Raw genomic sequence first — 13,496 nt, 5'->3', positions numbered from 1 at the left:
TTTACAAGAGGTCATATACTCTAAGCTTAGATCTGTTATACTATCTAAAGACTATGTTTCCCAGAAATATCTATAAACAAGTAATTTGGAGAGCATTTTCTAGTACTTAACAACCCCCACAAAAAACCTGTGTTCCCACAAAAAAGACTGCTGTAGAATTCAGCCTAAAGGTCTAAGGGCTAAACTCAAAGAATTTGGTTTTAGTAGCTTGTGAGGTCAAAGTTAGGCAAGGTAACACCATTCCCCGGCTTGATAAAATCCACCACATCTATCAATGGCTACTTTGTATGAGGTACTGCCTTATTATAAAGCTACAATAATCAAAACAGTGTGGTATTGGCATAAAGACTGTATCAATGCAAGAAAACAGTGAGACCAGAAATAGTTCCACACACTTTTGGAGGTGATGGGTATATGTTCATCATACTACTATGGTGATGGTTTTATGAGTGTATACCTATGTCAAAACTTCTCAAACTGTACACTTTATGTGCAGCTCACTTTATGGCAATTATACCTCAACAAAGGTATTTTAAAAAATATCTCTACCTTAGTTTTCAATAGTTTCTTTGTATTGTAGCAAATTGCTATTGTTCTTAGATGATAACATTGTTTATTCTTCCTATTCCAAGCCCATGGACCACTTAATCCTACCCCATTCTTCCCTCTTCCCTTACTTCCTCACTATCAATGGCACCAGTGCTCACAACTCCATGGGATTGATCATGATTGGTTTAATCCAATTAGAGCAATACCATTTTTCTCTTTGCTTTCCTAGCTCCCCTTGAAATTTGGGGTGACTATGTGACCTAATTCTGGCTAAGAAGGTAAAAGGGGATGTCTATTGGGGATTTCTGGGATATAACTCCTTCCTGGATGAACGTTGGTTGCCTTTTGAGCCCACCCTTGGATATGACTCTGTGAAGATGTGATGACTGGTACCATAGCAGCTATATTGCTACCATGAGACAAAAATTCAAAGATGTGAAAATGTAACAGGCTAAGAAAGCAGAAAGGAAATAAAGCAAAGGACTGATCCTTGATATTATTGAGACAATCCAGCAACTAAAATTTGCTTCTATAACTTTAATAAAGTTAGAATGACCTGGGGAATCTTGTTAAAATGCAGGCTCTCATTCAGTAGGTCTACTGTGGGCCTGAGAGCCTGTATTTCCACCAAGCTCCCCGGTGATACAGACTACAACCTGAGCAGAAAATTTTAGACTTCTCATTCTGTGAATAATTAAATGTGGCTTTATTTTTGAAGCCACTGTTAGAATCCTATTTCAGCTGAAAGCTTTCCTAATTGGGTTCTCAAAGAAAAGGAGAAACCAAATTCTGAGACTAGAACTACTGCCTAACTTATCCAATTCCAAACTTCGGTGGCATTGACATGTAAGTCTGAGAAATAAACCGATGTACATACAGCCAACCAAGATTTGAAATCTGAAGACATTTTCTATATTTGCAAAGTAAAATTTTTCTCCTCCTCTTTACTCAATCAGTCACTGAGTCATTCAATCAGCTCTTTGTTCATTCATTCAGATTACCAAGCATGTGGCAGACACAATGCTCTATGCTAAGTGCTAGATACTTGGGAGAATAAAAACATAGACTCTGCCTGCTTTGAATCATGCCATTATGAGATCAGGTAGACAGGATAAAAAAAGGACTGGCTTACAGTCTTCACGTCATTGGTGCCAATAATTCCACCTATCTCCCCAAGATCCTTCAACAACAAATTCAGGATCTCAGTAGCCCTCTTTTTCTGATGGTTGCTAAGCTCTTGTAGCTGGCTCAGTTCTCTCTGTGTGGTCATCAGTGTAGTCTGAAAAACACATTTTAACAACAAATTAAAAGGGTTGCCCTTTGACTTCATACAGATAGCATAACAACATAACATAGGATGGCATTCTTTTATCATTTCATGTGATTTCAACATAAGAGTGCTTCTAAGTCAAACAAGGCATAGCACGGCATTCTTGGACAAGTGTTTGTCTGGGCCTAATATGTTATATGTCTATATATCAGATGACAATTTCCAGATCAGTGAAATAAATTATTAAAAATAAATACAGCCCCAAAGGAGCCCTTAGATTTATAACAAGTAATCACATCTTCCTGCCTACCAGATGTTCTGTTTCAGTTCACATTTTTCATGGTCTAAACATACCTGTGAGCATTCCCGACACTTTCAAACAAACCTGCTCTCTGGATCACTTCCAAATGCCCATCTGACTTCATAATAATAGGTGGGTCTGGAAGGCCCAGAGGGACATTCATGAGTTTAGAAAACAACTTTGTAAACGTTTTCTAATCTTCACAGTGAAGTTCAATTGAACACTCTTCATCTCTTTTCAAACTCAGCCAAGTTCAACAAGAGATGGCTTCTTTATAGCAGAAGCTCCATTTTATTGTCAAACATTAGCTAACGCATCTAGTTTCCACCCCTCATGTATGCTATCAAAAGGCACATATTTTTAACTAACTAATTTAGCAAACTCTCAACATCAATAGAACAGCTATCTTTTGGTGTCTTGGTAATGACTCAGCCAACAAAGAAAATGATTTCCCTAAATTATGGAGCTAGAGAGGTTAATCAAAGACATTTAAGCAAATTCTTCTATATGCAGCTATTTTACTAGAGCACTTTTCAATGATCTAACTAAAAACCGTAGTCTAAACCAGTCTAGTGATACTCTGGTTTGAGATAAAATAGAACTGCATTTTGTAGGAAATGTTTCATTGTGTTGAGAAGCAAATAATACCAACGACTAATTAAAGAATCCTAAAGAGAAGAGTAAGTAAGCAGAGAGAATCTGTCTCCTCCTTTCCTACGTGACTTCTGGTTTGTCTTCCTATTTGTGTTTGCTTTGGCACTGCCACTGTTCATTTTGTTTTTAAAACCCATAGAAGCAGTAGTTCCCATCTTGGGAAGCCATTAAAAAAGTCTCCCTTCATGCACTTGGAGGTATGCATTTTCCATTAGCTCTCCGGTCAGCAGATTAGAGCTCTCCGCGCCATCTGCTACTTCCTTGCCCAGGGGGACTGGATGTTTTCCACAAAGCAGGCTGGGCACAGTCCCATGATACCAGGCCATTGGGCTGGGGTGCCAAGAGCAGCTGGTTACAGCCGCTCAGCTTCCCACTGCTTATTTTCCAAATAGAAAAAGACAAAATGGACATATCCCACCACCAGCCACCTCACCAGATGCTCGCTGGCCCCGCTACCACTGACTCACTGTGCAGAACCTGCAGCATCTTTCACCAGGAGAATACAAAAGAGGAAATGTGCAGACTGAAGCACTGGTTTAAAACGGGACAACAAACCAACCTGGAGGGCTCGGTCCCAGGTCAGGAGGAGAGGCTGTAGGCAAGGAACGTATTTCACTCTGGAGGGTGAGAAGAAGAGTGAAATCCGAACCTTTCAGGGGTTACCCACTCTCACCTGTTAATACAGCATTCCGAGACTGACTTTTGATATGGTAGCATATTCAAAGGTCTGTGCTAAGAGCTTTACATAAACTGTCACTAATTCTCATGCCCTGAAAGAAGCATGTTATTGTCACCACTTTTACAGATAAGGGAATAAATCTCAGGTCTAATACCTCCAAAGTCAAAATTTTAACCAGGACTTCTCTGATTCCAAATCTGTACTCTCTTGACTATTCCATAAGGCACCCCTGCTCATGTTACAAATCCCCTGGATATACAGCAGTTGTGACATGCAGTACCAGGATGAGTGGGCAAAATCACTTACACAAAGTATTTCAATTATTGAAGGATTTCAGAGAATGCATCTAAGCCTAACACAGAAAAACCATTCAGCCAACTGCCTTCCCACATAGTGTCTGTCAACACACATCCATGTAAATGCCGGAATGGCAGCCAAGGAAGTCCCACCCCTAGACACAAATGCTCCAACCGTTTTCTGGGCCAGCTCATCTGTCAGCTGCTCATTGGCCCTGGTCTTGTCCTCCACTTCCTGGGACTTCTGGTCGTAATTGACAGCCAGCTCCTCTAGGGCCTGGAGAACCTCTTTCACCTCGTCTTTGGCTGCTTCATTTTCAATCTGGAGACGTGTTAGCTCCTCCTGGATCTTCTCATAATCTCTTCTTGTGGAAGCTAAAAGCTAGGGAAATGAGATGGCCCAAGGTAAACAAGTTGAAAAAGCACAAGAAAACTTATTATACATCCATTAACAAACCATATGCTATTTCAAAAATCTGTTTCTCTCCCTCCCTCCCTCCCTTTCTCCTTTCTTTCTCCTCCCTTCTCTCCTCCCTCCCACTTTTTAGTTTAAAGCTACATAGACTTAACTCAAAGAATTGATTATACATTAAAAATCACCACACTCTGTAGCTGACTGGTTATTCCACACGTTGAACAAAGGATGGGGGTAATCATTTCCAAGGACTGTAATCATACTTACATGGATTTTTAATATTGTTAATATTTCACATTGTAAATAGTTTAATATCAGAGTTAGCCAAAAGAGTATAAAAGGACAGTCATCAATTTTTCTTAAAATTCATCATGACTGTATAGAAGGATATACCCCAAACATTAACACTAGTTAAATGTGAATGACTGGCTTGTGGATGCTTTCATTATTTCTGTGCCTGTTGTATTTTCTGCTTTTTCTGTAATGAACAGATATTGCCTTAAGAGTATAGAAAAGGAAAAATATTAAAAGAGTTTTAACTACACCAAAAAGGAACATTTATCAGAGGCACTTCTTCCAACTTGGAAATGTAAAGGGATAGAATGGGAAGAAGAAGGCAGGAAATACTCAGCAAATGGTAGCCTCAACTATAGGTAAGAGGGAAATAAATTAAACATGGCTCATCTGATTGCAACACAGATGATCTCTCTGCCAAGGGAAGTGTTTAGGCAGGGGACATACTCACTGCCCTGGATAGATGAAAGGAAACAAAGGGGATGAGGAAAGAAATTATTAGAGAGAGACTTACGTCTATGGACGGCTGGGGCTTGGGGTTAGTCTATGGAGGGCTGGGGCTTGGGGACATGAACCCAAACCGCCTGCTACAACTGCATCACATGATCCAACTCATAGCATTTTAGCAATAAAGCAGAAAGCACAAAAGAGAAAAAGATCCTTAAATGGTCCTCAGGAAGAGAATTACTAATCATCTTTGTTGATACATTGGTTGTCCTTTGCTTAGGTTCCTATTTGTAAAACACATGGCAAAACACAATGCAAAAAAAGACATTTACTGAAGAATTGTATGCCACCTAGGGAGAGACTGAACAAAATTTCCTTCCTTTTTACTGTATCAAATATATACTAATGCAGCATGTGGACCCCTTTCCTCTTTGCTTTCCTCTCCCTCTACTTTCTATTTTTGTTTTGTTTTCTCTGGTTTTGTTTTCCTACAAGATAGCATGTGAAAACAGTGTATATCAAAGACCTGAGCTGGCTGATTTGCAAAGCAAAAAAAAAGCTAAAACAGCAAGAGACAGGAGTGCTGGGCCCTGGGTATGAGGAAGTCGTCTCATCCTTGCCCGACTGCCAAGTTCCTTCATCCCTGCTCTTCAAAAACTAAGCACAGCAACCAGCTACTCACTCTCTAAACCCCAGAGGTCTACAAAGTCAGACATTTATTTTCTAAATTCAGCTAAAATCAGCTTTTAACAGGTACTGAAAAGATATCTACCAGGAAATTTCCACATGATTCAGTGATTTTTTAAAAAATGCTTTGCAAATTAAATTTCTGGAACAAACGTCAACAACAAAGAGGAATGAAAGAACTTAGTAAAGAAAAATTTATTGTGTTCTTTACCTCATCCTGATCCAACATCTGTTGCTTCAGCTTTTCAGCCAGCTGGCTCTGCTGGTTAATTTCATCATCCTGAAAGAAAACATCATGTTTACTTTTTTTGGTTAGTTATGTCATTTTTGATATCCTGGTTTCCCGATGACAGTCAGATACCAGGATACTACCTGTAACCTTGCCAATAAGATGAAGGGAACGGTGTAGTGCTTCCTCACAGAAGACAGAGTGTGGTTCTGGGATCTTGATTTGGTTAAAACACCTCGTCACCCACCTTTCTCAGCAAATGAAATATTTTGGTATTCTGGGAAATGTAACATCCTACACATTCAACTCAATTCCTGCTCACACAGAAATCAGAAATCTAGGGTTGGGGAACCAAAAGGGGCCGCCCACTTCAAAGATGTTAATAGTAAATTCCTAGCTCAAAAAATAAGGGAGTGAATTTCTAGCCATGTGCACTGTGATGTATTCATGTCCCAAACCTTGTCAAACACATCAATGGCCAGGAATGCTGCCACGTGATAGGTAAGAAAGACCAGCATTTCCACTTCAAATGTCTTAGATTGGAAAAATGTTTGCTAGAGAATTAATCTTTGGTATGAGCAGACCTCCATTTTGATTAGAAGTTAATTTTTTTACTAGTTTGAGAAAACTAAAAAAACTGAAGGAAGCTGGGGGAGCAGAGATGTGAATGCTTCAGTTTTGGCCTGTGGGGAAAGGATCCCCCCACAGGCAAATTCACTCTCCTTGTTGTATTTTTATGCCGCTGGGTATTGCTACCACAAAGCAGAGCTGTCCACCTCTCACCACCCCATGCAGACATCTCTGCCTCTCCCTAGACACCCCACCCAGAGCGGGCACAGCAGCGGGCGGACGACGCCTAACCGCATGAGGCACGGGCTTTGCTACAAAGATGTTCACGAGTTTGAATGCAGCCTGCGAAGTTTTGAAGCTTAGCCTGCGAAGAACAACTTGGCTTCATACATGCCTTTCCCTCAGAAACAAGAGAAAATCCTATTTGATGACACTTCTGGGTCTAAAGCCAAGAGTTGGATTCAGTTCAGATTCAAGGTCCCTCTTCATGCCCGATGCTGCCCAGGCACCTCCATCAGCAGCCCACGAACACTTGCACTGAGCTTTCTGCCTTTTCCAGAGGTGAAGTGAGGAGTAGACTCAAGGGCCTGGGTCACGGAGCCAGAGTGCCATGGAATAGTCTCTAGACCTGTTTAGTGATGTCTATGCACATATTTAAACTGGATTAACTCAGTGTCACAACTTATGTTTTCCATGGAAATTTTTAAAATCATTATTACAGGATCTGTACCTCCTTTTTTTTACTGTAGAACATTTTGGCGTATGTCTCTACTCAAGGAGACCCTGTTTTTACTGAACTTTTTACACCAATATTTCTTTAATGGTCCCACAAAATACTTGTGACTTTCCTTCCCAAACCAGATTTCTGGCAGAAGAAGTAGGGAAATTACACACCAGAGTGAAACTGCCAAAAAAACAGTACTTCTACAACTAGGCGGCTATTTTATAGAACATATTTTCTCTTCTGCTTTTATAAACTTAGAAAGTCAGTTACCAGGAACAATTTTGTGTTTATGTTCCTTGGCACATAAATATTAAACAACTTAACATAAAAGACTTGAGTTTAACATCGAAGAGCTGCCATCTCTTCCCCTGGGATATATAAGCAATGGCTACAAGTGATATAAATCACAGGAGAAGCAAAACAGGGGAATAAGCACTTTGTTCTTATACTGTGTTCATTTCAGAGCCTCAAGAAAGACACAGGCCTCCTCCCTGACAGGTGACAAGCCAGGATACAGTGATTTTTGAGGTTCAATGAGAAACCAAGGAGCCCAAGTCCACCTGGGAAGGATGAAGAACTAGGATTACATATAAGGACATGAATCACTGGTACCAGGGACATTTCCAAAGTTACACTTTACTCTTTTCTGAGGCAACCTCTCTAAGGAATTAGCTTAGCTCACTGTGCTTTTTCAAACTTTTATAAAACTTGCAGAATAAGAAGAGGTGCTGTGCAGTCTTCATCTAGACCTTCAAGTGCATCTCTTAAAGCACACGCGTTCTGATGCTATTCAAGATCTAGCCCATAAATAACATTTAAAAGCGCTCTTCAGGAAATAGTCTTATGTTTTAATTTTCTTATACATGAAAGAGCTGAACTGTCAACAGGCCACCTTTAATCAGAAGCATGTTTTTGTCTCAGTGATAACCAATGCAATATGACCCAGCTTCTATTTCTGCTTACTTCCTCTTGTACATCTCCAGCGGCACACTAGTACCTGGGAGGGGACGAGGAATAAAAGAGAGTGCCAACACCCATTTGCTCATCTTGTAACGGCTTCCAGCCCCTTTCTGCACCCCCCACCTCTGATAGCACACATGATGGTATTCTCCCATAAGCAAACAGAACCCAGAAGGGAGAAGACAGAAAAGAAACTAATGTTTATTGAATATCTGCAATGCACTAGAAACTTTGAATCCCCACTATGACCTTTTGAAGGAACAGACATGAGCCCCACGCTGCAGATGAGAAAGACATCTTCAGCAGGGTAGAGGAGCAGCCCAGGTCTCAGACCATTAAGTCCTGATCTGCCTCCCCGGCACAGGCTTTCTGCCCGCATAGCTCTGCACTGGGAGAGGACCTGGCCTTGGGCCCCAGCACAAAGGGACAGGGAAGGCAGCTAGGAGGAGGAGACTGTTTAGGCTTTCTCCCATCGTTTTCTCAGTAGATGCATTAGGGTTGGTAAGTTCCTCATTTAAAGGGCTAGGCCAAAATGAGATGAGCACTAGACTGGGAGCAGGAAGATACATAGGCTCATTGCAGCTCTGCCATCTATGGGCAAGTCATGAAACCACCCTGGGCAAGTTTTCATCTAGACCTAGACACTTTCAGCTCTACCACTCAATAATCTAGGACGGTGCCATGCCCCAGCTCATGGATTCTCAAAAGCTCAAACAACCTACCTCATCAGAAGCATGAAATACCTTCCAGAACTTTTAAGAGAACAAGTAAGAACCACAGCTGATCAGACATACTCAGGCATCTATGGGTAGGGTCACTAAGGTCAAACCACTGGCTGCAGTGCCGTCCGAGGCCAAGGCTTGTGAGCTCACGCTCTCCCAGGCTTCTCAGCATCACCCTGTCATGACCACATACGCGAACATCGACTGTGTGCTTCACAGGGTTTTCAGGGCATATGACAGAAAATGTCCCAGTCTGGTCACCAGGAGGCAAAGCCTCTAGGGTTGAGTCTGCCAGCTACCAGCCGCATGCTCCCGAGGTGCACTTTCATCACCCTGAGCTCGGTCCTCATCGGAAGCTGGAGTCAAGGCTCCCTGAAGTCTCTCAGATCAATGAGAAGCTCCTCGTGCCACCAAGGTGAACGACCCCCATTCCGACCATGGCAGACACCCGTTCACAGAGAGCAGAGTGTGGAATCAGGCCATCACCTCTCATCCGGGATTCTTTCTAGAGATTACTACAAATAAATCTATCAATTCTAAAATGGGGGGCGGGGAACACAGTGTTAAACAATAGCATTTCTTTGGAGGAATCAAGAAATTGCATATATTGTTAATTTACAATTGATCTCCTCCTCTTACTTTGAGGTTTTGCCCAATAACACCTGAGCAGAAATGGAAGCATGACAGAATGACAAGTGGCTAAAGGGCAATTACCCCAGCTCCCATGGGGGCGAGTATCTTCTCAAATAAGTTACCAGAGGGTGGGGAGAGCCCAGTTTAAGGCTGTGATTATAGTGCAAACCCCAGGAGTCACAAATACAAAGCAGAACTAGCTTCCTTAAAATGACAGTGACATGTCAGTGCCAAGGTGAAAGCAGATGGAGCTTTACTCAGAAAAGAGAGGCCTGCAAGATTAATGGTGATGTTCACATAACAAAGCTGTTTCGTCCAAGCCAGAGGAGTCCCCAAGCACTATGAGCATAACCACAGCAGAAAAGATTAAATCATACTAAAAATATCAGCAACCTTGATGAAATGAACCGAAAGGATTTAGAATATTCCAAGGGCAACATGTAAAACATCAATTTAATTTCCTACGCCTCTGGGATTCCTAACCTGACCTTCACAGGGAATGAATGATACACAGTGTTCTCCAAGGTCTCTTTTCCTCTATTCCAACTTGTGCATTTACATAACTATTTGAATCCTGATAGTCCCCATAACAGTGGACATCCCTAATCAGCATGTTCAGATACTTCACTCAAGAGTATGCCCCTGAACACAGCTTCACCAATAAGACAGAGGCTGTCAGAGCATAGCCCACCTCTACCGGCTCCTCATCCCAGGCCTTAGAGCAACATGATTCAAGCACATACTCAGCTTTGGGAGCCACACCCTTGCCCCCTAGAGCTGGAACTACCACTGGGAGTTTCCAAGAGGCAAGGGATAGGCCCAAAGAACAGAAGGGGAACCTAACACAGACCATGCACACTCACACTCACAACCACTTGCGTGGGTGATCCAATTTTTAGAAGTCCCAGTCCAATTTCTAGAAGTGAAGACTGTCTATCCAGTTCGACCCTCACTCTTCCAAATTCCTATGAAAGTTTCCACTCCACATGAATCAAGTTCCCTGAGCCTGCCCAGTCAAGAGCTGGAAGAGATATCAGGCACACAGAACATCAGCCCGCAGCCCTACCTCAACTCCTTGGGGCTTGAAGCTGCTTGTGGCCATCGGGTCTGGGATCTGCCACCTTAGGCTTTGTACCAGAGTGAGGATTACAGTCTCTGGCTACAGACCTTATCATCCAGTTGTCTGTAGAGGCTGGAGATCTCCTCATCGTACTTCTCCTTCTCCTCTGCAGAGATGCCAGTGGCAACAGGAGCAATATTGTCTATGATGGGGGTGTTGTCACAGGGCTCCAGGGGCTTCTGGTCCTTAGCACTGATCTGTTCATCCTCAGGCACAGCTTCTCCTGCAAAGCACAGCCCAGAGAAGTTGGGGATTAAAGAAACTCAGCATGCAACCTTCCAGGAAGAGTTCCAGAAGAGTCACTCCTGTGAAAAAGACACAGAGGACACAGCAGAGAGCCGGTGTAGGGAGTTGGAGCTCGTGCTCTTTCTATTTGACAAGAAAGGTTGTAGTTATCAACCAAAACTAGTGTAAGGGAAAAGAGAACTATGCAACATTCCTTATCTCATGATGTATCTCTTAAATAAACTGGTTCCATCAAACATGGAAGCTCTGAACAAATCCAACTTGCAGGGATACCCAGAATTTTTAGAAAAAAATTTCCTTTTGTTGAGGAATATTCCGGGGCTTTACTAGTATCATATTCTATCTAGTGATTGACTCACAGGGGAACAGACCTCTGAAGCATCCTCATTACCAGTGACTTGGGTTACCATTTCATTAATAGAAACAGCCAATTCAAGGCACAAATTTGCTACTGTTGACTAGAACACTGTAGGGTTCCGGCTCCTCTGAATCTGAGAGTCTCTGAGTCTGAAGCAGGAAGCCAGCTCAGCCGTGGGCCCAGGAACTCTGACTGATATTGCATGAACACATATTTCACTGCCAGTCTCTCCCCCAGGAAGTAAGAATTAATTGGCTTGGTTGGGGAGTTCAAACAGAATAATTTCCTGTGATGTCAGGTAGTCCCAGGAAAGAAAAAGCAGCCAGTTCAGAATATCATGCAGAGACTCTGCATACCAATTCTCGGTCTGAAAAGTAGCATTTGTTGGGGCCCTGGAAAGAGCATTACCAAATTTGACCATGCAAATTGAGGAAAAGGGTGAAGTTCTAGGAACTGGCCAATGGCTGTCCCCAACAAGAAAATCCCCTTGCAAACAGACTGCACCAAAGGATTTTACGGGAACAGTGTGGCCCAAACAAGTCTCTCAAATATCTTCTCAGAAAGCAAACCAAACCAAACATACTTTTCTATCACAATGTTTACCATCAACTTCACACTCAGTTTGCTACCATCAGCATCTACATTCAAGCCTCACCCAGCTCCCAGCCCATAAAATGCGTTTTGTGGAAATTCCCCAGGAGAAGTGCCTTGAGCTAGAGAAAATTTCTCAAAAAGAAAAAAAAAAAAGACAGGAATGAGATCCTCTATGGCTTCATTAACAGTATATGTCACATCTCAGGGAAGCCACAGGAATACTGTACCCATTTCTCCCAGGACATCCAAGTACTCTGTGATGGGCTAGCTTTTTGCCACTTAAGATTCCAGGATCGCACCTGATAATCACAAAAAGGGAGAAGGTCCCCACGTCAGATAAATGAACACGCGATGATGTCCCCTTTTCATGTCATAGTTCTGTTTGAAACAGCGACTGGAAGCAGAACCTGGAATCAGCTATTACTTTCCTGAACATGCAAAACTGAGCTAATCCTTTTTTCTTCTGAAGCTCAAAAAGACTGTACTGTACCTCAGCCTTTTTCTAAAATTACTGACCTGAAACAAAACCAGAATATCAGAGTAGCCTTTGAACTGAACCTGAACCAAATCAATATTTCATTCAGTTTCAATTCCTGGTTTAAAATATCCATCAAGGACCTTAGTGAGCAGACTGGATTTCATCCAGTTAAAGAATCTATACTTTCTACGTCTGCTAAATCCACAGGCTAAAAAAAGCAGCACCATGTTCTGGTTCCTAAGATTTTTTTTTTTTTTGCTTAAGAAAAATATACACATATAATGTTCTAAGAAATAAAAAATTAAATATTTTATATATTAAGTAAAATACTATAAACAATAAAATATATATTAATATATAATATGTATGACACTATATAAAGTAAAATACAAAGCATGGTTGATCCTTGGACAACCCAGGTGGCTGAAAATCCACATATAACTTTTGACTCCCCAAAAACTGAACTACTAACAGCCTACTGTGGACTAGAAACCCTACCAATAACATAAACGGTTGATGTTATATGCATTATACACTATATTCTTATAACAAAGTAAGGCAGAGAAAAGAAACTGTTTTTTCAAATTGTTGCAAATCTCCAAAATGTTTTCCAATATATTTACCAAAAAAAAAATCCATGTATAAATGTACTTGTGCAGTTCAAACCCATGTTCTTCCAGGATCAGCTGTATACATCTACATATCTTTTTCTAACCATAGGGTATCCACTACAACTTTTAAATCCTCCTTCAGCTCTATCCCCCAATTCTGTTCTTTCCCCACAGAAAGTCACTACGAACACTTTGGTGAATGTCCCTCCCCTACTTGGATCATGACTACGTCTCTAATTTTTCAGTTCTATCTTATGAAGTTTGTGAACAGGGCAGTCTAGCCCCGTATGAATTTATTCTTCCAGCATAAGCTTAATGAAGGAGAAAAACTGTGACTGTACTAGACCAGAAACCAGCCAGAATATGGTCCTATTATCCATAGTCCAACTCACCCCAAGTCCAGAGGTAACACACACAAACATCGAAGAGCCATATGTTCTTTGGTTCCAAATGGCCAGAGAGACAGTGATAGCAGGAGGCAGGGGCCAGCTAAGGAGCTGCCTGGTGGGTGTTTCTATTCATCTGGGGAGGCAGGAGCCAGGGATGGATCCTCATAATGTCCGTAACATAGGGACCAGTGACCTGCTCTAACCAAACGCCACAGGTTTGCCTTCCCCTAAGGCTCTCTTCTCCCACTGTGGAATTTCAGCATCACTAAG

The 13,496-nt window shown here is 41.8% G+C and overlaps 1 protein-coding gene across 1 annotated transcript in view; it reads right to left on the bottom strand.

Annotated features, from left to right (window-relative positions):
• Positions 1–13,496, bottom strand: part of KIF5C (kinesin family member 5C) — a 145,983-nt gene that overhangs the window by 40,241 nt on the left and 92,246 nt on the right. Inside the window, exons 12-15 of the mRNA XM_073241412.1 lie at positions 10,598–10,773; positions 5,804–5,872; positions 3,925–4,131; positions 1,682–1,828 (exon numbers count right to left, since the gene is read on the bottom strand). Coding sequence (XP_073097513.1) covers positions 1,682–1,828; positions 3,925–4,131; positions 5,804–5,872; positions 10,598–10,773 — 599 coding nt within the window. The remainder of the gene's footprint in view (positions 1–1,681; positions 1,829–3,924; positions 4,132–5,803; positions 5,873–10,597; positions 10,774–13,496) is intronic.

Source organism: Manis javanica, chromosome 7 (assembly GCF_040802235.1).
Source record: "Manis javanica isolate MJ-LG chromosome 7, MJ_LKY, whole genome shotgun sequence".
NCBI classification, from domain to species: domain Eukaryota; kingdom Metazoa; phylum Chordata; class Mammalia; order Pholidota; family Manidae; genus Manis; species Manis javanica.
The sequence above is the reverse complement of the archived record's forward strand: the minus strand, read 5'-3'. Positions and strand labels throughout refer to the sequence as shown.